Source organism: Leopardus geoffroyi, chromosome E1, assembly GCF_018350155.1.
Source record: "Leopardus geoffroyi isolate Oge1 chromosome E1, O.geoffroyi_Oge1_pat1.0, whole genome shotgun sequence".
NCBI lineage: Eukaryota > Metazoa > Chordata > Mammalia > Carnivora > Felidae > Leopardus > Leopardus geoffroyi.
The window spans coordinates 27,018,758-27,039,316 of record NC_059330.1 but is presented as its reverse complement, the minus strand read 5'-3'; the positions used below and the strand labels follow the sequence as shown (position 1 = coordinate 27,039,316).

Here is a 20,559-nt window from a genome sequence, read left to right as displayed (position 1 = left end):
AAATGTCAGGGCACCTGGGTGGCTCAGTCGGTTAAGTGGCTGACTTCAGCTCAGGTCATGATCCCACAGTTTGTGAGTTTGAGCCCCTCATCGGGCTCTGTGTTGACAGCTCAGAGCCTGGAGCCTGCTTCAGATTCTGTGTCTCCCTCTCTCTCTGGTCATCCCTCTCTCTCTCTCTCTTTCTGTCTCTCAAAAATAAATAAACATTGAAAATAATTTTTTAAAAATGTCTGCAGACATTACCGAATGTCCCAATGCATGTATACCTCCACAACCACCACTAACCCCATGGAGAACCAGTGGCCTAGACAGTGTCCTTTAAATTTCAACTATTACATTAACAAAATGCCTTCCCTGACTAAATCAGATATCCTCTTTTCTAGAGACTCCTGTTCTACATGCACTGACAGTTGTGTTTTTCTATTTATGTTTGAGGATATATGATTATTGTCTTTCTACCACTAACATGTATGCTTCTTACTGGCAGAGGGCATGCCTTCGTTCACTATTGTGTCTACAGCACCTGGCATCTTGATTGACACATAGCAGGTGCTTGATAACTATCTAGTGGATAAATGAACACATGGTATCCAAATAAAGATCTGGCCAATAAAAATTTGCATATCATTTCATAGCCCAGAGTGTTTCCCCAGCCTTTGAAGTTTCTAAAAAGTTGTATTACTTATACACAGTAAATAGAAATAAGAGTCTTTATAATAATAGGCCAACAAATCAAAATTGGAATTCTTACGGTTTTCAAAATCAGTACTTTCTTCCCTTTACTAGCTCATCTAGCACAGCCCTTCACAGAAAATCCAGTGATTCTTGGGGTGCCTGGGTGACTCAGTCAGTTAGGTGTCCAACTTCAGCCCAGGTTATGGTCTCCTGGTTTATGAGTTTGAGCCCCTCATCAGTCTCTGCCGTCAGCACAGAGCCCACTTTGGATCCTCTGTTCCCTGTCTCTTTGCACCTTCCCACTCGCTCTCTCTCAAAAATAAATAAGCTTTTTTTTTTATTTTATTCAGTGATTCTTCTTAAAGATGGTTTTGCATATGGGGTGCCTCGGTGGCTCAGTCAGTTAAGCATCAAACTCTTGATTTCAGCTCAGGTCATGATTTCACAGTTTGTGAGACCAAGCCCTGCACTGGGTTCTATGCTGGTAGCACAGAGCCTGCTTGGGATTTTCTCTCTCACTGCCCCTCTCCCAATCATGTGTGTGAATGTGTACACACGTGCACATGTTCTCTTTTTCTGTCTCAAAATAAACTTTTTTTTTTAAAGGTGGTTTTGCATAAAGGTATTCTAAGATATTCAAGACCTGCTGGAATCCAGTTTTAATTGAATTAAATGGGTGGTATCATACTTTTAAAATTGTTTTCAGGACATGGATACTGGAACATCCTGGTATCCTCTTTTCCCCAGTGCCGTCTACAGGGATTACCTCATTAACTTCTTTTCTAGATAATGTATTAAACGGCATAAATAACCAGACTTGGCAGATAATAATTCTGTATTACCAGCTGACAATAGGTGTTTGGTTTTTTTTTTTTTTTTTTTCTCATATTTGTCAGGAATAACATTATCTTTCTAAAGTTTTTTTTACAGTTTATTTATTTTTGAGAGAGAGAAAGAGTGCATGAGTGGGGTAGGGACAGAGAGAGAAACCCAAGCAGGCTCTGCACTGTCAGCACAGAGCCCAATATGGGGCTCAAACTCAAAAACCATGAGATCATGACCTGAGCCGAAATCGAGAGTAGGACGCTCAACTGACTGAGCCACCAGGTGCCCCAAGAATAACATCTTTTAAATTTTTTTTTTTTTCCAACGTTTATTTATTTTTGGGACAGAGAGAGACAGAGCATGAACAGGGGAGGGGCAGAGAGAGAGGGAGACACAGAATCGGAAACAGGCTCCAGGCTCTGAGCCATCAGCCCAGAGCCTGACGCGGGGCTCGAACTCACGGACCGCGAGATCGTGACCTGGCTGAAGTCGGACGCCTAACCGACTGCGCCACCCAGGCGCCCCAAGAATAACATCTTTTAATCAAATCCTCCAATTGAGTTTGACATGATCTGTTTTCCTACAGTTTGAAGTAGGAAGTGCTTTTAAATACAAGTGTCTAAATAATAAACAGACTCACCAAACCTAGACTGAAAATGAAGTTAAACAAGGATAATGAATTTTGGTAGGTGTAAATTTATTATTACATATATAATAGTTTGGTAGTTTGTTTTAGAAAAGGAAAGAACAGATAAATTGACTCCCTAGACCCCTTGTTGAGTTGATCTGAAAATACTACCTCTAATAACATTATCCTTTGATTGTTTGGTATCCCTCTTTACACTGTTAAACTGTAAATGGTTTAGCAAATCACCAAACTAAACTAGTAAAGTTTGGGATATGGGCTTTTGAAGGATATTTAAAACTAAGTACCCATAATTAAGGGAGTGGTGACTTGCTGTGGTAGAGGGAAAAATCAAAAGACAAGACAAAAAAAAAAGCCAGCAACAATTCAAATTTAAAATGATGAGATACTGAGACAAGAAGGAATGAAAAATGAACCCCAAGAGAAAGGAGAGCTAGGGAGTGGAACATGAAAAGAGTGTACTGCCTTTGAACAAAATAAATTGAGATTTGAATATGAAGTCTGCCCCAGACTAGTTATTTAACTGGTAGCATTTCTTCTCCAGTTCAGGAGGCCACTGACAACCTTTCCAACTTCCAATCAAATGTGAAATGCCCAGTTTAGTAGAAACATACTTGTATCCGTGGTTTAACATCCCAAGGCATGTGAATTTTTAAAATGCTTTCCATCTCAGGGAGCCCAGATGGCTCGGTCGGTTAAACATCTGACTCGATCTCAGCTCTGGTCATGATCTGGATCATGAGTTCAAGCCCTCAACAGGTTCTCTGCTGTCAGAGGAGAGTCAGCTTCAGATCCTCTGTCTTCCTCTCTCTCTGCTCCTCACTTTCTTGCTCGCTCTCTCTCTCTCTCAAAAATAAATAAACAATTTTTAAAAAGTCACCAGTGGGGCTCCTGGGTGGCTCAGTCAGTTAAGCATCTGACTTAGGCTTAGGTCATGATCTGGTTAATGAGTTTGAGACCCACATCAGGCAGTCTGCTGTCAGCACAAGAGCCCGCTTTGGATCCTCTGTCCCCCTCTCTATCTAGCCCTCCCCTGCTTGCTCTCTCTCTCTCTCTCTCAAAAATAAACGTTGAAAAAAAATAATAATAATAAATTTAAAAAATCACCAGCAATAAATAAATAAATAGTGCCTTTCATCTAGATTTTTTTGTTGCCTGTGTCTTCAGTCTCTGTTTTTTCCAGTTTCTGTTGACTGGATAGAAAGGTAGAATGCTAAGTGACTATTTTGTTTATTCCCAGGAAGGATTGAGGGAAGGCCTAATTCTTGGCCTTTAACCGGGATGAAGTTCTTCATCAAAGATTGTACAAATAATTCTTGAAGATATTATTTAAGTTTATTTATTTAAGTAATCTCTACACCCAGCGTGTGGCTCGAACTCATGACCCCAAAACCAAGAGGCACATACTTTTCTGACTGAGCTAACCAGGCACCCCGAGTATACTATTTTTTGAACATAGTGAGCCCTTTACCTACAATTATTATTACTGTTTACTTCTAATTGTAGCCTTGTATGGTGGGTATTTTTTTCCTCTTATTGATAAGGAAATGAGGTCAGAGTTGTTATAAATAACTCATTTATATAATTTGTGCTTTAGTTTTTTGTTTTGTTTTTGTTTTCATAAAAAGGGTATCATACTAAGGGCGCCTATATGGCTCAGTTGAGCATCTGACTTTGGCTCAGGTCATGGTCTCGTGGTTCGTGAGTTCAAGCCCTGCATTAGGCTCTGCACTGATGGTGCAGAGCCTGCTTGGGATTCTCTCTCTCCCTCTTTCTGTGCCTCCCCCACTTGTGCTCTCTCTCAAAACAAATACTATATGTAATTGTTTCAGATTTCTTTTATGTTGCTAATGTTATTCTGTGTTGCTGAATATAATTCATTTTGGTTGCTATATGTTATTCCATTGGGTAATTATTTATCCACTTACCATTGATGAACATTTGAAATGTTTCCGTGCTTTTTATTTTTTCGAACAATGCTTTATGAGCATTTCTTAGTGCAGGAAAGGTGGGCACATAGTAAAGAGCCTGAGAGTATGGTGAAAGGGAAAACACAGAAGAGGGAAAAGGTGAATAAGAGAGAAATTGGACATAAGCAAGATAACCCTCAGTTTTGATAACTTAGTTTTGATAAGATAATTTTGTCTAGGGCCATATTTGGGCAAATTCTTACCACAAGTATGCCTGTGGCCTACCAGGCTAAACTGCTCACTAATGCCACCCCAACCCCTCACTTCACCCCACCTCCAGCATTGAGTTATTATTGACCATTACATCTCTGGTAGTGTGGTTTAGTATTAATTTTACACAGATTTGAATGCTATACTGATTACTGAAGGATATATGCCTTTCCAAAGGGCTGGTACTCTTAATGTAACTAGGGAGTGGCCCAGCTAAATATGATACCTTAACTATACCCTTGTTTTTTAGTACAGTATGTCATTGTATAACAGTCCTAAGGTTCCAGAGAGAAGGTAAGCCCTACCTTCAAAATTTACTGCAATTTTAACAGTAAATAGTTCCCTTCCTTCAACTAGAAATAATAATTAGTAGATTTATTTCTTAAACAGTTCTGGGAAGTAATTGCTAATGTCATTAAGTTTAGGGAAAGGTATCTCTATTATATTTTCTTAAATCAAAGGGTTAGTCTAGTTATATATGGAAATCTTAACATATGTAATGAATCAGTTTTATATTCTGAGAGATGTTAGAATACAGATAATTGCCTTGAGAGAAAGCCTTTTGGTTTATGATATGTTTGGCAGGAGGACAGAGAAAGGTTCTGAAAAAAAAAGAGTAGGCATGTAATAGAGTTTTTCACTGTTTGGTATCTTAGTGTGAAATAAGTCAAGGGATGGAACCAAAGAAAGAGGGAACTTCAGAGCTTCAAAGGCATTACATTTGTTTCAGTCTTTTTTTTTTTTAATAAGATTTAAAATTAATTTTTATTTAATTTTAGACTTTCTCCAAATGAGAGAGACCTGGGCATAAGAGCATGACCAAGTCTAACATTAAAATCGTTATTAAAATGACATGTTCCAGTATTCTCACCAAGTAGAAGATGAGAATTCCCAGAAAATAACATTAAGCATATGACTCGTAACAAACCATATGCAGAACATTGGCTTATTGTCAGGTTGCCAGGGTCTTATTGGAAGACAAAGTCCCTAGTTTTACCACACAGGAAAGTTTCCATAACTCAAATCATTGGACTTGGGGGAGGGGGTTGGCTGGAGCAGGGACTTTTTACCAGACACAGAATGTTCCATGCTCTTTGCTGCCTATTTCTGAGTTAACTTGATGTTTGACCTCAGAGTCGGATTTGCCTGTGGCAAGAGAGGGATCATTTTAACCAGTGAGTAATTAAGTGCCTGAGTCTTAAGGATGTTTCTTGTTCCTTATCCTATGACAAGTGGTCAGAGTGAGCTATGTTGGCCTGGACTTTTTCTTCTACAGAAAGAAAAATCTATTTTCATTTGAAAATATAAAATGGTTAATGTAGTTGATTCTCTTTGCCTTTGATCACTATAAAATAATTAGAAACGGTTGCAGAAGTGTAAAATACAAATATTTGTATTAACTAAAAAAGGATACACTAAGTTTTAACATTGCAGCTGCTGAGACTCCTTTGTACACACTGACTTTAACATAATCTTCTGCAGTTAGGGTGGAAAATGTTCATGTCCTCTTCCTGTAGTTTGTTATCTTCTCTTTTAACACTTAAATCTTCTATATTTTTGTTATGGATATTGGGAGGCATCATAGCTAAAAGATAAAGCAAGAACTCTGAAGTTAGACTGTATGAGAAATTGTCATTGCATTAGGAACTTACTGTTGACCATAATTAGAGCATTTCTGTAGAATGATGTAAACTAAAACTGAATTAAATTGTATTACATGGAATTGTTGATTAAAGGAAAAAGCAGATCAGGGTCACGCCTGACACATTTTAAGTGTTGTGTAAATATTTGTTGACTGAATGAATCCATTCATTCATTTCTAATCATGAATGCATTCATTCATTCATTATTAGAACAGTATTTTGAGACTGAAGGAAAGACTCTAGTAAAAAAGCTAGAGTTGGAAGATAGAAATGAAAAAAGGGAAGGATGTGGGTTGGAAATTAGCATTTACTAAGAACCTGCTTTGCCAGATGCTTTACATACATTTTTACTGAATATGCATAACAAAACCTGTAAGGTACTATCACTGTGTAGATAGGGAAACTGAAACACAGAGAAGTTAAATTCATGTAAATGCAAGAGATGGAGATAGGATCCAGGAGACAAGATCAAAAGCCTAAGTGGATTATTTTCTTTAACCACTGCTTCCTTCAAAACTAAAGATTCTAAGATCTTTTGAGGTAGAAAGAGAAATATTGAGGGAGTGCTGTAGAAAGCAGTGAGGTAGTCTATTTGAAGTTGGAGGTTTGGACTACAGTGCCAGTTTCAAATGGCTACTGTGTGAATTTGATAGGGAGTCAGTGTGAATTTTTTCTTTCCACTCCTTGTTCACACTTGCATTCACCTTGTACAGCTGTAATTAGTTACTGCAGATGTTACTTTGAGGGAGAAACCTACTGGCTTTTGTACTGTAGGTTTAAATGCATTTTTTTCCTCTCTCATCACCCTTCTAGATTAAGTTCATTAAGGACAGAGATCATGACTTTTTTCTTCTTCATTATCTACTGCGTTTTGTGATTCTCTTCCTAACTAATGTTGGAATAACTAGATTGTTCTTAGTTGAGGTTGAATTCCAGTCAGTAACTGTCATTTTTTTCTCCACACACCTTCCTGCCACTTTGAATGACTAAACTCAGTAAGTTTTTATGCCATCCCACCTTCAATTTAAAATTCTGCAAACTCTCCTTTATTCTTGATCTTTGGGTCTATGGGTCCCTGTTGCTGATTTCATCCTTAGAATTCAATGGGTCTTCAAGCCAGCCACAGATTTGTCGCTGTATAAAGCTGCCATCGGTGTACCATTTTCTAGAACTGAAATCAGTTGATTTTTTTTTACAGGGTTTTGTTTTGGCAGCCAATCATTTTTACTTGGTTCTTATAAACTGCTCGTTTAGTTCTGGGTTCATTCATTAACATAAATGCCCACTTAGGTCCTACTGCTCAGGTTTTGTTTTCAAAAGTGTCCCTTTAATGATAGCATAATCCAAAGAGTAGCTACTAATTATAAGGAGGTTTTACCTCCATTCTGACTGATAGAAAACAATTCCAAATGTTCAAAAGCAAGGACAATTTCAAATTATTATTATTATTATTTTTTTTTTTTGAAAACGTCTGTGATGGAAATGTGCTGTAAGCCAGTAGTAACAATACACCTGATGTTTCTGGATAATGCAGTAGTCTTCCTTCTACACAGCCACTAAGCAACTGATGGTGTCATGTGTTTATAATACTGCTGAACACACAGTGGATTAACTTGAGTACAAAAGAGGTTTAAATCATTTGAAAGGGACACAGATGTGAATGAAATTCAAGATGTTTTAATTCCAGATCCTGAGGTTGAATCACAACGAATTTTAGACAGTGCCAGAGATTATCAACCCAAACTTTTGTATCTGAGAAAACCCTAGATTGTTTAGTGTAGCGTAGTTTTCATTCCAACTTTATTTTATGTTGGGGTACTCTTCCAAGGTCCTGAGATATAAAGGAATTTGGTTTGGGTTAGGGCTGCCACATTTCAGATCCAAAAGCAAGTAGAATACATCAGTTAACATTTTTTTCTTGTAATATTAGCTTCAAAGATTCAGGTTCCCTATTCAATTACATGGGGAAATTAATAACCCTTTCATTCCAGTCATACAGAATTACAGGATCCCACTTTTACTGGGTTAAATATAAGTTGATTTGCAATTAACATCAGTTCATTTACTTGTCATATTCCTGGGTTAATTAGGTATCATTTTGTTTCTCTCTCTTTTTTTTTTTTTTTTTTTTTTTTTTTTTTTTTTTTTTTTTTTTTTTTTTTGTTTCCTTTCTCTAATGTCTGTGGACTGGAAAGCTATAAATATTAATGGGAGTCATCATGATGGCCTTTGACTTCTTCAGAAAGATTGCATGATAAACTACACTCCCCCTTCCTTCCTTCTTCAGAGCAGTCTACCTTATGACCATTTCATTTGGAGCAATCTGTCATTGTTGAATCAGGCCTGGAGTCTGAGATCCATTCTGAGTCACTATGAATAGAGCTCTAGTATTGGTTGGGCCACAGGGAAACTGGTGGTTAAATACTGTGAGAATCTTTATCAGACAGGAAATGACAACTCATTAAAATACTAACCGTTAAGCCTGTTTAGATCACTGCGGAGGGTGGGGGCGGGGGTGGGGGGGAGGGGGGATTTAACTCTATAGTGTTTGGTTAAAATCTGCACACTTCTGGAAACAGAAAATTATTTATAAAACTTATCAAGAAAGGGAATTGCTGGGGGTGTGGAGCATGTCTGGCTAGCTTAGTGGGTAGAGCATGCAACTCTTGATCTTGGAGTTGTGAGTTTGAGCCCCACATTGGGAGTAGAGTTTACTTTAAAGAAAAAAAAATTTTTTTTTTTTTTAAAGAAGAAAGGGAATTGTTAATCCATCTTCTTACTGAACTTCTACCATGCTGTCATTGCCTCTTATATATAGAAGACAAGATAAGCATGTAAATGGGCAGTGGAATGGGAAGGAGTTTTTATTTTATCTCTGAGAATATATCCTACTAGTACCTTCATTGTAAAATTCAGTCTCTTCAGCAGAACCACCGGTTGGCTTGAGTCTGCAGGAGACCATTTTCCATTTAATAGTAAGACTCTCTACTCCTGTACTTCTGGGCCAATTCTCAGTTGATAGAGGAATTCTCTGGAGTCAGAGGATAAATCCGATTTATTGATTTACATACAGTGATCCTCACTCAATCAAGAAAATCAGTCTGAAGACCCCTGATACTCATTTGAAGTATAATTAAAATTTAACCAAGGGCACAGAATTTCAGTTTCTTGAGGTTTGACTCTCCAGATTCTTAATAGCACTCTTTATAAATGACCCATTAGAAGTCAGCAAAAAAGAGACATCCAGTCTGTGTCTTTACAGAAATAGCTTCTTTTCTTTCTGATATATTACCAAACAGTCCTGCACTGAATTGCTCTGCTAACTATACCTTCTTGGGAATAAGGTATAATATTTATACCGCTTGAAGTTTAGCTTCATGGTCTAAACCAGTGGTCTCCACCATCAGAATGGGACTAAAATAATAGAACTTCTCATTTTTTTCAGAACTTCTATTTATATTTATTTTCATCTTTGTTATTTTATTTTTTTGTGTATTTTTGTTACATATATAACATTATGGTAGCACATACATATAAACTTTATATGACTATACACACATGGAGCATATAGTTTACCAATAATCTGATTGGCACTCCCTCAGTCCACAGGTCAGAAAATCACATCTCATGGAATACAAAAATAGGCTAAGGAAACAGTGGGAGTTCCATGATACAGAAGGGGTTCACATTGGGCCTGTTGCAGTATATTGTGTTTTTCTGTGCCCCATTAATCAGATTTATAATTCCTAGTTTTAATTAAATTAACCTTCACAAAACAGACAAGTAGCTTTAAAAGTTTCCTATAAAGAAACAGAAGGAAGATAGTAGTAATAATGCAGTCACAAGAAACAGTAAAAAAAGTTGCAGCATTGACATCTTACTAGTATATGTCTATAGAAGCCAGCCAACAAATTTAGAAATTACTTTAATAAAGGACAAGTATGTAATATGCCTTGAAATAAATATTCACTAATGATAACACAAATGCCATCATACTTAAAGTTAAGAATTTTTTTAAATTTTAGCTTTATTTTATCCTTTTTAATTTGTATTTGTGTATTTTACTGTTTGCACAAGTAATATATACATATATTCAAAATGTTTACAAACCATTGGTCTAAGCTTCTTGGCCTCAAAAGTCACTTTTTATGCTCAAAAAGTAGTGGGCATCATTAGTTTACTTCAGAAAAATCTCTACTATGATTCTGAATTATAACAGCAGTAGAATTGATTAAATCCTAACTTTTCCTTTCTTTAATATTGTCCTTGACCTGAATTTTATTCTAAAAACATTTTTCTGCCATTTATAAGCTTTCAGAGGTTTGACTAATCACACCCTGAGAATGTTATTTAGATGTTATGATTAATCATCAGAGGGATGTTAAATAAATTAGCCTCAGAGTACAGCACAACTAGTGAAAGAAAGGTAGAAAATACATTTTGCCTATAATTTTTTCTAAGAAAGATAAAGGCTTCTTACTCTGTAGCCTTTACTAAGAACTGATGTCAGACAATATATTTTCAGGAAAGCCAGTGTAACTTCCATGATCACATCAGTGCTAAGATCCTCAAAAAAGTGATTAAGAAAGGAGCAGAGCCTATATTAAATAAAACATTTACTTAATCATACCTACTTAATTTCCCTAGGCATTTTAACTGCTTAACCTTTATATGAGGCAGCCCTGTGTAAGTAGGTCTAAACAACAAGACAAATCAATGTTTTTTAAGTTCATGTTATTTCTGTTATTAGACACTGTGCCCCAGTTTTATGGTGGCACATAGTAACAAAAACATACACCTGGCTGGAAAAATCCAACCAGAATCGTGAACAGGAAAATTTCAGGTCTTCTAATAACAATTGTTAGTTTGATGACCATCTCTATGATGGAGAAGAGATTGAAAGTTTTAATGATGTGTTTTTTATATCTGTTGAACCATTTTGTTTGAGAGTTACACAATTTAAAAGGAATTCCTTGGAAACAGGAATAATAATGACCGATAAAGTTTTGGGATGGGTTGTGTGCCCAGGAATAACCAACAAAATGAAAATTTAAACACTGTGACAAATAATCATACCACCCACTCTCTCTCCAGCCTCTACCAATTGTGATGCTTCCTCTGGAAGATTTTCTGGCTTTTTGTGGGTACAGAGAATAATGCAGACCTTTATTTATAATAAGTCAATATGGGGAGAGTTTAAAATATAGATTTATTTTCAGAAAAATGATTTTCAGAAGCAGAGTCACATAATGTATTAAAAACTGCAGAAAAATAGTTGTTTGCATATTGGTCAGGGCCCTTAACAGAATTTTACAAAGAAGTTTGTCTTGTTACATACCTCCCAAGGTATGTAAGCCTGGTAAAATACTGTTCCTGTGAAACCACTTTTCAAGCTTTGGGTGGGTTTGGACTTACGTAGGGTTTTTTTTTTTTTCTTTATTTTTTCTCCTTTGTTTTCTCTTTGTTTTTCTCATTTTGCATTTTCTGACAGTTTTTTTTTCTTTATTAAAATCAATAACAGAAATTCAAAAATTGCCATTACTTTTTTGGAAATTTGTTTTTTAATGAGATATTATCTGAAACATGTTTGTGTATGCCAAGAAAATAAATATCAAGATAATTACTATCCACAAAGCTTTTTCTACCCACCATATTGAAGGTCTACAGCAAGGAAAAGCAGATGAGATCTTTTTTGTTGTTGTTTTTTCTGTTTTTGTTTTTTAGGGTTTTTTTAAGGCTTTCTTACTTAGAGAAAGTGTTTACAAGGGTAGTTTAAACATATTTAAATCCAATAGTTGACTGAAAAATCATTTTGTGTTTGTTCTCCTCCTACTTTATATACTTTTATATCACGAAACTATAATACTTTGAACTTCATCAGACCTAATGGCAGATGGAGGACTTCACGCTTTCACTACAGGTTGAGATGACTCCTTGGCCAGGTGCACAGGGTACTTTGAATTTAATGGCTTTCAGAGAATGGCATTTAAGCTATTTCCTAAGCCAACTGTAAAAAACCACTGAACTGGAATTCAAGTTATTCTTCACCCCCCCATCCCCCATATATGTACCTTAAATTAATCTTAAATGTCAGAATGGACTCTTCTGTCTGCTGCTTGAAAATAACTTGAGGGATGAGGTCATGGGCTGGTATTATAGTTTGCTTTAAATGCAAGTTAAGATTGACAGCTGTACAGAAATATTAATGAAATATATATATTTGAAAAGAGTGACAACTGCACTTTCAATTTTTATGTAGTCCATTACTAAAATAGCTTTGATGTTAATTAAGGGAACTCTAGTGTAATGTGCTTTGTATAAGCTGAGGCAACTGTGGCCTAAGCCATTGTTTGTAGAGTTAGAACAATAAAAATAAAACTAAAATTTTGATGAGTATATCAAGGTTAAGAGAATCCAACAATTAGTTATATAATAGTTAATACTTATGTGTTCTTTTTTTTTTCGGATTTATTGAGAGCATGTGACATTTGTTCATGATAGTATTGGTTAATACATTGCAATGAAAACTTAAAAAAAAATTTTTTTAACAGTTATTCACTTTTGAGAGACAGAGCACAAACGGGGGTGGGCGGAGAGAGGGAGACACAGAATCCAAAGCAAGCTCCAGGCTCTGAGCTGTCAGCACAGAGCCTAACTTGGGGCTTGAACTCACAAACCACAAGATCATGACCTGAGCCAAAGTCAGAAGCTTAACTAGCTGAGCCACCCAGGCACCCCTGCAATAAAAACTTTTAACTTCTCTATTTCAACTGTTTCCCTAGTCTCTTATGAGAAACTAATAGATTCGTCTCCCACCCCACCAAAAATTCTTCAAAGCATGTAACACTATATAGCACCTTAAAAAATTATCTCAGCATTAGCCCAAGATAGTTGAAAATTGCACATCACTAAATGTAAACGTGCAATAAACTAAATTAAATGTAATGACATATATTCTCTCTCAACTAGAGTGTAGCTCTTAATAGACTTAACAATGGCAACATTTTTTAACTTCACATTATTTTGAAGAGAGTCTAGAATGACTGTTGCTAGTCCCTTCCTCATTCCCCTCAACCACAGCAACAAAAAAGTAGAACCTTTCTAACATGTGGGTCTTAGTTCTTCATTTTCTCTTTCAATAATGGCCCAAGAATGGAGCCCAAGAATTATTTGAGGGAAACTGTAAGTCTTATTTCTGCTAAACTCTAGTCTGAAGTTAGAAGTCTGAAGAAAGAACAAGGCACATAAAATGGAATCCAACTCTTAGAGGACATCAAAAAGAGAATTTTCAAGGCATTTCTTGTATAATCTAGCTGTTCACATTAGTTTACAATTATATCAGCCATTGTAAATAAAAGGAGTGTTTTAACCTTAAAAAAAAACACAATGGCTTGACTATGGCTTATAGTTTAAAACAACGATATAGGTTTTTTTTTTTTTAATTTTTATTTATTTATTTTTGACAGAGAGAGAGAGTACAGGGGAGGTGTAGAAGGATAGGGAGACGGAGAATCCCAGAGCTGCCAGCTCACAAACCATGGGATCATGATTTGAGCCGAAGTCATGAGTCAGACGCTCAAACCCCCAGAGCCACCCAGGCTCCTAGCATTTGTTATTAATAGTGAATAAGAATTGATTTTCTGAAGTTAAGTTCTGTCTCGCTGGTTCAGTCAGAGGAGCATGTGACTCTTGATTTCAGGGTCATGAGTTTGAGCCCCATGTAGAGATAACTTAAATAAAACTTAAGAAAAATAAAAAATAAAGAGAAAGTTTGTCCTCTTGTTGTCCTGTTGTAGTGAGAATCATCACTGATAAATAGCAACACAGCTCAGACCCAGCTTCTCTGGTTTACCCCTTAATGTAAAGCTACTTAAAAGTCAGTGAGAGAGAGACTGAGGCTGTAGGTTAAGAAAGAGACTTTGCCCTTCCTTCTCCATTTTTCCTGTCTGTCCATATGGGTCTTATGTGCTGATCAGTACAGCCATGGTCTCTGCTATCTATGTCTATTCAGCCCTTCCCCGTGTCTTTCAATATTTATTAAAGGATCTTTTTGACAGCTTCACCCCACACTGATCTCTCCTTTCTCCAGTTCCTTTGGAATATATCTTCTATACCAAAAAATTTTAGTATTAATTTGTAAATTTTGTTGTTCATAAATCAGTTTGTGTGTACGTGTGTGTGCCCGTGTGTTTTGAATCTCCATAATGATTCTAAGTTCCTTGTGGGCACAAGCTCTTTCTTGCAGTTGTTTTGTTTTCCCTTAGTGCCAATTACAATGTCAGACACAAAATAAGGACTCCATTAAGTACTTGGTGGTTGATACTTAAGAGGATCAAAGAGAAGTGTCAGCCAGAAGTTATATATGTGTTAACTTCTGGTAAATATAGTAGCAAAAAATTTCTCTTCCTCTGCTTCTCTGCTTTGTATTACAGAAAGCAATAACTGAATTGTTCTCGAAAAGAGGTGGTGAAGTTAGTACTTATAAGAGGGAACATTAGGTGCTGTTGCAAATACATATTGACATAGCTTTTGCTGGCCGCAGGAGACTGAGCTCATCTACCTTTTAGCCCTGTTATGGCAGATGAGAAAATAAAAGGTACAGAAAATAGAGATGTTTGATTTTCTAAGTTGCCTCAAGTTACCATTTTAAAAAACGCCTGCAAGCATTTCTAAAACAGGATCCTGGTAGCTGGTTGCCAAACCGGTTTAACAGCACTGCCTCCACATATTCTGGGTGAGAGGGACCTCCGAGTACATAAACTTATCAGAGATCCCTATCCCAGTCATTTCAGAACAAGTTGTTTAGTAATGTACTGTAGTTTCTGTGCAAACCATCTACCATAAACCACGAAGTGATTCAAGGTTCAGAGTTCCTTCTTTGTTCCTTTGTTAATCACTGACTTCTGACTAGTGGGAGGTGCCTCCCAAATTTGCTAATGCATTCTTTTTGGATAAGGATGACGCACAGATTGTCCTAATAAGGACTTAGATTGAGAAAGGACCGCCCCCCTCTGAGAAGATGGGACAAGTCAGAGAGAGGGCGGGCAGTTTCTTTTTCAACTAGGGATGACACAAGCATAAGTCATTTCCTTATTAATCGGTTCAAACCAGTTCTTACAGGAACTGGTGGTGATAAATGTGGGACTTCTCAGAAGTCATTCATTTTATTCTTTGTGCCACAACAGCGTGCGGCATCAGCCTAGCTGGTCTCACTCTGAGGATGAACTCTTGTGCCAGAGGGGCTCAGCTCCTAGTTTCTCTCCTGAGTTGGTGGAAGAGATTTTTCTCCTAGAAGGGGTTATTAAAGGATGAATGTATCCACTGAAAAGAGTTCAGAGGATTTTGCCAGTTGTGCTGATTGTTGTATTTTTTTTCCTCTTTCTGTCCAATCCCTGCTTTTTGAGTCCAGGTGGTAAGTGGATTTTTCTTTCACATTTTTCTTGCTTTTCTTCCCAAATGTATCTTTTTCCTTGGGTTATCGTACCCTGCTTCCAGTGCTGTCCCCGGCATAGGTCCATCTCTGCAGAAGCCATTTCAGGAATATCTGGAGGCCCAGCGGCAGAAGCTTCACCACAGAAGTGAGATGGGCACACCGCAGGTGAGACTTTGCTCTGTTTTCCTCTCTTCTGCCACCCCCCTCCCCCCAGTCTCAGGCTGAAATTATACTCCCAGCACTCACTGGCATTTTGAGGCAAATAGAGTAGTTTGTCTGTCAGTCTTCAGTAACCGAAGTGGAGGCTCTGTTTACTCTCTACTGGGACACTGGCTTTGACTAAATCAGAAATGTAATTTCCGTTTGTATCTGTCTTCTCCAAAAAAAAACAAAGGGAAGGCTAATGGCAAATGATGTGTTATGTAGAATGAGTTGTTGCCTTGATCTTAAATGATTTATTACCAAATCTACTTCCCAAGTGGATTAAAAAGTTAAAATTTGTAACATTTCATAGCATAACAAAGTATGTGACTAACGGCGGTCACTTGACTATCTCCTTCATTTTTGCCCTACTTTTTTAAGAGATGGGAAAATAATCTTTTTTCTTTTTTAAAAAAGGCTCTTCACATAGCTGAACTTAAAAACTTTAACTTAAACTAAGGCTGCCTTTTCTGTAAACAGTTCTGTGGCAAAGGGAAATGACTAGAAGAGGATGGGTAAGCAGTAACCTGAAATGGGAAACTTGAAGGAAGCATAGTTGTTGAATCCCCCCCCCCCCCCCCTCCGTCTGCCTTACACTCTGTGTGGCCCTTTGCCGCCCTCAGTTGACCAAACATGACTTCAGAAATAGATGACATATTTTAAAAGCTGCTCCCAGTGCTGGAATGACATGTAACTATCTGGACACTGCTCTCCACAAGTATCTACATGGCAACTTCAGAGAGCAGAATTGAATCAAAAATTTTATTATGTAGTAAAAAAGGCGACCTCACACTGACCCGTTCTAAACTATGTCAATCAACATTGACTTTACATCTGACAAAGTGAAATCTTAATAATTGGGTGTCAGAAGGCCTGAATATAGACTTCAGGGTATCTAGAGACACGGGCCTTCTCATTTTCATTGTTTAGACTTTATAGCTTATAAGCCCCAAATTCTCATCATTTTTCTTAAATATTGTAAATGATCCCTTTTTACTGCTGAACTAATGAAGCATTTCTCGTGGGTTGTTCTGCATTTATTCTTACAGGGAGAAAACTGGTTGTCCTGGATGTTTGAGAAGTTGGTCGTTGTAATGGTGTGTTACTTCATCCTGTCCATCATTAACTCCATGGCACAAAGTTATGCCAAACGAATCCAGCAGCGGTTGAACTCAGAGGAGAAAACCAAATAAGCAGAAAAAGGTTCTAATGGCAGAAATTAGAAATGAGTTCTGCCTTAAATTGGGAGGACTCCAAACCAGGAAGGAAAATACCCTTTTCCACCCTATATGAATTTAAAAAAAAAAAATGTTTTGTTTTCTGAAAACAGTTTAGTCCATATTTTGCACTGACACACTTTTCCTTTGTGTGTTAAGGTAAGGTATCCACCCTCAATTCAATCCAGCTTGTGTTTTATTCAGGTGGAATGTGATGTTCAGCAGCGAACTTAACAGAAACCGGGCTTTTCTTTGTTACTTTCAGAAGGCCCACGTGGTACAATTAAAGAATTCCGGACACCAAAAACTAGTTCCTAAGTATGTTGAGTATGTCAAGCCTTTTAGGCTTGTCAGAAATGACTCCTTTGTTTTTCTAAGTCATTAAAGTGTGTATAAATTATACTAGATTGGATAACGGTCTTGCATGTCTATCATGGTAAAATTTATTTAATCCTGCCCAACTCTTCCTCTCCTACCTTAAAAAAAAGGCCATCTTATGATGCATTGCACACCCTCTTGGGAAACTGATCTTTAAATTTTGAGACAGTATAAGAAAATTCTGATTGGTGTCTCACGAATGAGCTGACACCATTTTTTATTCTGTATATTTAGAATGAAGTCATGAACAAACTTTATAAAGACATCTTTGATCATTCCAAAATTGTGTCCGTTTTCTTGAGCGTTTTGATTTTTTGCTTCCCTTTAGCTACTTCCAACTAATGGTCGACTTTGCCAGATCTACCTACAACCATAATTTCTTCAACCGTTGTTTATTTACGTGTAGGAGCCACCACCGAGGCACTTTCTTGTTAACCTGGAATTGGGGCAGCTTGCTACACATTGATGAAATGGCTCCCTAGGGATTGACATAGCGAGGGGTTCGTGAAAACAGGAGAAATGAAAGTATATAAATTAAAGGGCACTGGAGAGAAATAACTCGTTTTTTCAAAAAACCACACTTTCTCCTGTCTGTGTTCGTTTTAGCTCAGCATGTTTTCTGTTTCTGACAAAAATTTACTTTTAGAATGTAACCTAATTTTCTTTCCTTTCTTCAGTGAGTATGTTATGTTCTTTTGGGATGTTTCCAGTTGAACTTGGTTGTTTCGTTTTGCCTGGGAGGAAAATAAACAATTTCACTTTTTTTCTTTAGGAAAATCTTTTCTGACATTATGTTAAAAGTAGAATCGGGTTTAAATCGCAACAGGCCAGAAATGCCTGATTGTTTTATCAAATCCTGCCTGAATGTCTACTTAGTTTGCCTACCGTCGTGACATCTCCATGGCTGTACCACCTTGTCGGGTAGCTTATCAGACTGATGTTGACTGTTGAATCTCATGGCAACAGCAGTCGATGGGCTGTCTGACATTCTGGTATCTCTCATCTGACCATCCATATCAAATATTCCCATTTAAACATTACCGAGCCTCATGGTTTATGACAAAAAAAACTCTTGTCCTTAAGTCTAGTGGCACTTTGAATCTTTTATGCCATGATATTGCAGCAGTATCGAGAAGATTTTATGGAAAATTGGGATGGTCTCCATGACCACAGCTAAATAAAGGACAAACAACCTGCCTTGTGGGTTTTGCAAAGGTTATTATTCTTAACAATCTTTTTTTTTTTCTGCCCAGCGACCTTGTGGTAATGTGATTGTTCCTTTATTTGCAAAGCGGTACCCAGGTTTTATGTTAAATAGATTCACATTAACCAACAAAATTTTTTAGATTTTTTAGGGTTAGCATAAACTTCTAAGTCAGCTTCCAATTGTGTGTCATCTCTTTCACCTGCATTTTATTTGGTGTTTGAAGAAAGGAAAGAGGAAACCCCGTATGAATTATACTATATGTGCTAAATCTTCCAGGTTTATTGGTAAACTTATTTCAGGGTACAGTGTTTAGAAAAAAAGAAACATTCCTTAGACTGAGGAGCTAAGTAATACATTTGACTTATTATGATAATGGTTTGTTCACTCTTTCAAATGAATTTGCCTTGAAAACAAACGAAAAACAGCTGTCCCCCTTTCCTCCACAAAGCGTTCAGGTGGGACATGCTCAGATGATCCTGCTGGATTCCAGCTGGCTCAGAACGTTACCCTTCTGTTCCAGTGGTTCGTTTGTCCCTTTCTTGTATCCACCAAAGTGAACACAAACAACTACATGATCCCCAAAACAAACCTAGTTGATTCCAGTTGGTGGGAGACCAGAAAATTTGTGAGTGGGTGGTTTGATATTACTGCAAATTTAAAAAAAGCAGGGGGGCGGGGTGCCTGGGAATTCTAATTCCATCTAATTTGTCATTTTGTGCCTTACATTTCTGTGGTACTTTATCTTGTCTCTCAACTCCATGACTGTCAAAATAATACAGTACGATATAATGCAATACATGCTCAGTTTATACACTTACGTGCTGAGGAACACCTCCCTAAAAACAGTAATGTGGGAAACGTGTAGTGTTTGACAGAAAGAGAGATTTGGATGATGGCCACTCTCCTCATCTTCTAAAAATCAGAAAAAGGTGTGGCTGGAGTGCAGTTTCTGAAATACACTAGTTCAGCAGATGCAGTAAGTAGGAAGTGCTCCCATATGAACAACCTCTGCCTGTGTTTCCACTGTGCTCCCTGCTGGCTGTAGCTGTAGTAGGACTGCCTTGAGGCTGGTCTTCACTTTCACTACTCAGCAATGATTCCTTTGAGGACAATTAATGCATTAAGCTAATTAGAATAACGTGTTGTTCTCTTGTGCCCTGGGTGAATTGTGTTTTGCCTGACCCATGTGTAAAGAGCTCAGAGTAGTTCCCAGCCTTTTACAGTCAAAAAGCCGTTCCATAGATTTTGAAACCCACTCGCCTCCATGGGCAACGGTCTATGTTACTGATGGCTTATCGTTCTGCCTCTAACATGTGACTTTGAGAAAGTCTTAAACTCGGAGCCTAGATTTCATCTATAGGAATGGAAATAGGTTGTTGTAATGATTAAATTGGATAAAATGTAAAGTACTACCATAATTGTTGGCGTGTTCTCAGTTTTTAACTTGTCAAAGACCGCATTTGATACACATGCAAAAATTTTACATTGTGTTTACTCGGAAAACATGTTTTTATTTGGTAGGCTCCACTCCCAACGTGGGGCTTGAACTTACAACCCCGAGATCAAGTGTTGCATGCTCTGTAGACTGAGCCAGACATGTGCCCCAATATATGCGTTTTAAATACTGTCTGCAGGTATGCCCTTGTTTTGATGTAAACCTGCTCCTTCTAAGGAAGTTAAACCCAAATACAAGTTAATAAAGAGAAAGGCAGAAATTAAGGAACCAATTGACTTGATAAAACCAAAACCTTGTTAAATCTAAAATTAACCCCCCAGTGAGGCAACAAAGTACAAAGCACAGATACACAAAATTTACTATAATTGAAAATACTTTTCTAACCTTACATCCTTAAAATATTGACATTTTCCTAATTTAGTTTTTATTATAAAATACTAAAGGGGTGCCTGGGTGGCTCAGTCGATCAAGCTTTCAACTCTTGGCGTCAGCTCAGGTTATGATCTCACAGTTTGTGAGTTGGAGCCCCATGTCGGGCTCTGTGCTGACATCGCATAGCATGCTTGGGACTCTCTCCTAAAATAAATATAAATAAACTTAAAAAAATAAAATACTAAGGGGTGCCTGGGTGGTTCAGTTGGTTGAGCGTCTGCCTTCAGCTCAGGTCATAATCTCACGGTTCATGAGTTTGAGGCCCT

General features: G+C 37.3%; 1 protein-coding gene and 1 long non-coding RNA gene across 4 annotated transcripts in view; both read left to right on the top strand.

The window, feature by feature from the left end:
- The window catches only part of VMP1 (vacuole membrane protein 1), a 132,228-nt gene extending 112,405 nt beyond the window's left edge, over positions 1 to 19,823 (top strand). For all 3 annotated transcript variants that reach the window (XM_045490657.1, XM_045490656.1, XM_045490655.1), the window contains 2 exons: positions 15,465 to 15,567; positions 16,653 to 19,823. In XM_045490657.1, coding sequence (XP_045346613.1) covers positions 15,465 to 15,567; positions 16,653 to 16,796 — 247 coding nt within the window. In that variant the 3' untranslated portion in view covers positions 16,797 to 19,823. The remainder of the gene's footprint in view (positions 1 to 15,464; positions 15,568 to 16,652) is intronic.
- Positions 1,716 to 2,489, top strand: LOC123604492. The gene is made up of 2 exons (XR_006715346.1): positions 1,716 to 1,782; positions 2,019 to 2,489. It is a non-coding gene; the product is annotated as an uncharacterized LOC123604492 (long non-coding RNA).
- Positions 19,824 to 20,559: the final 736 nt, after the last annotated feature.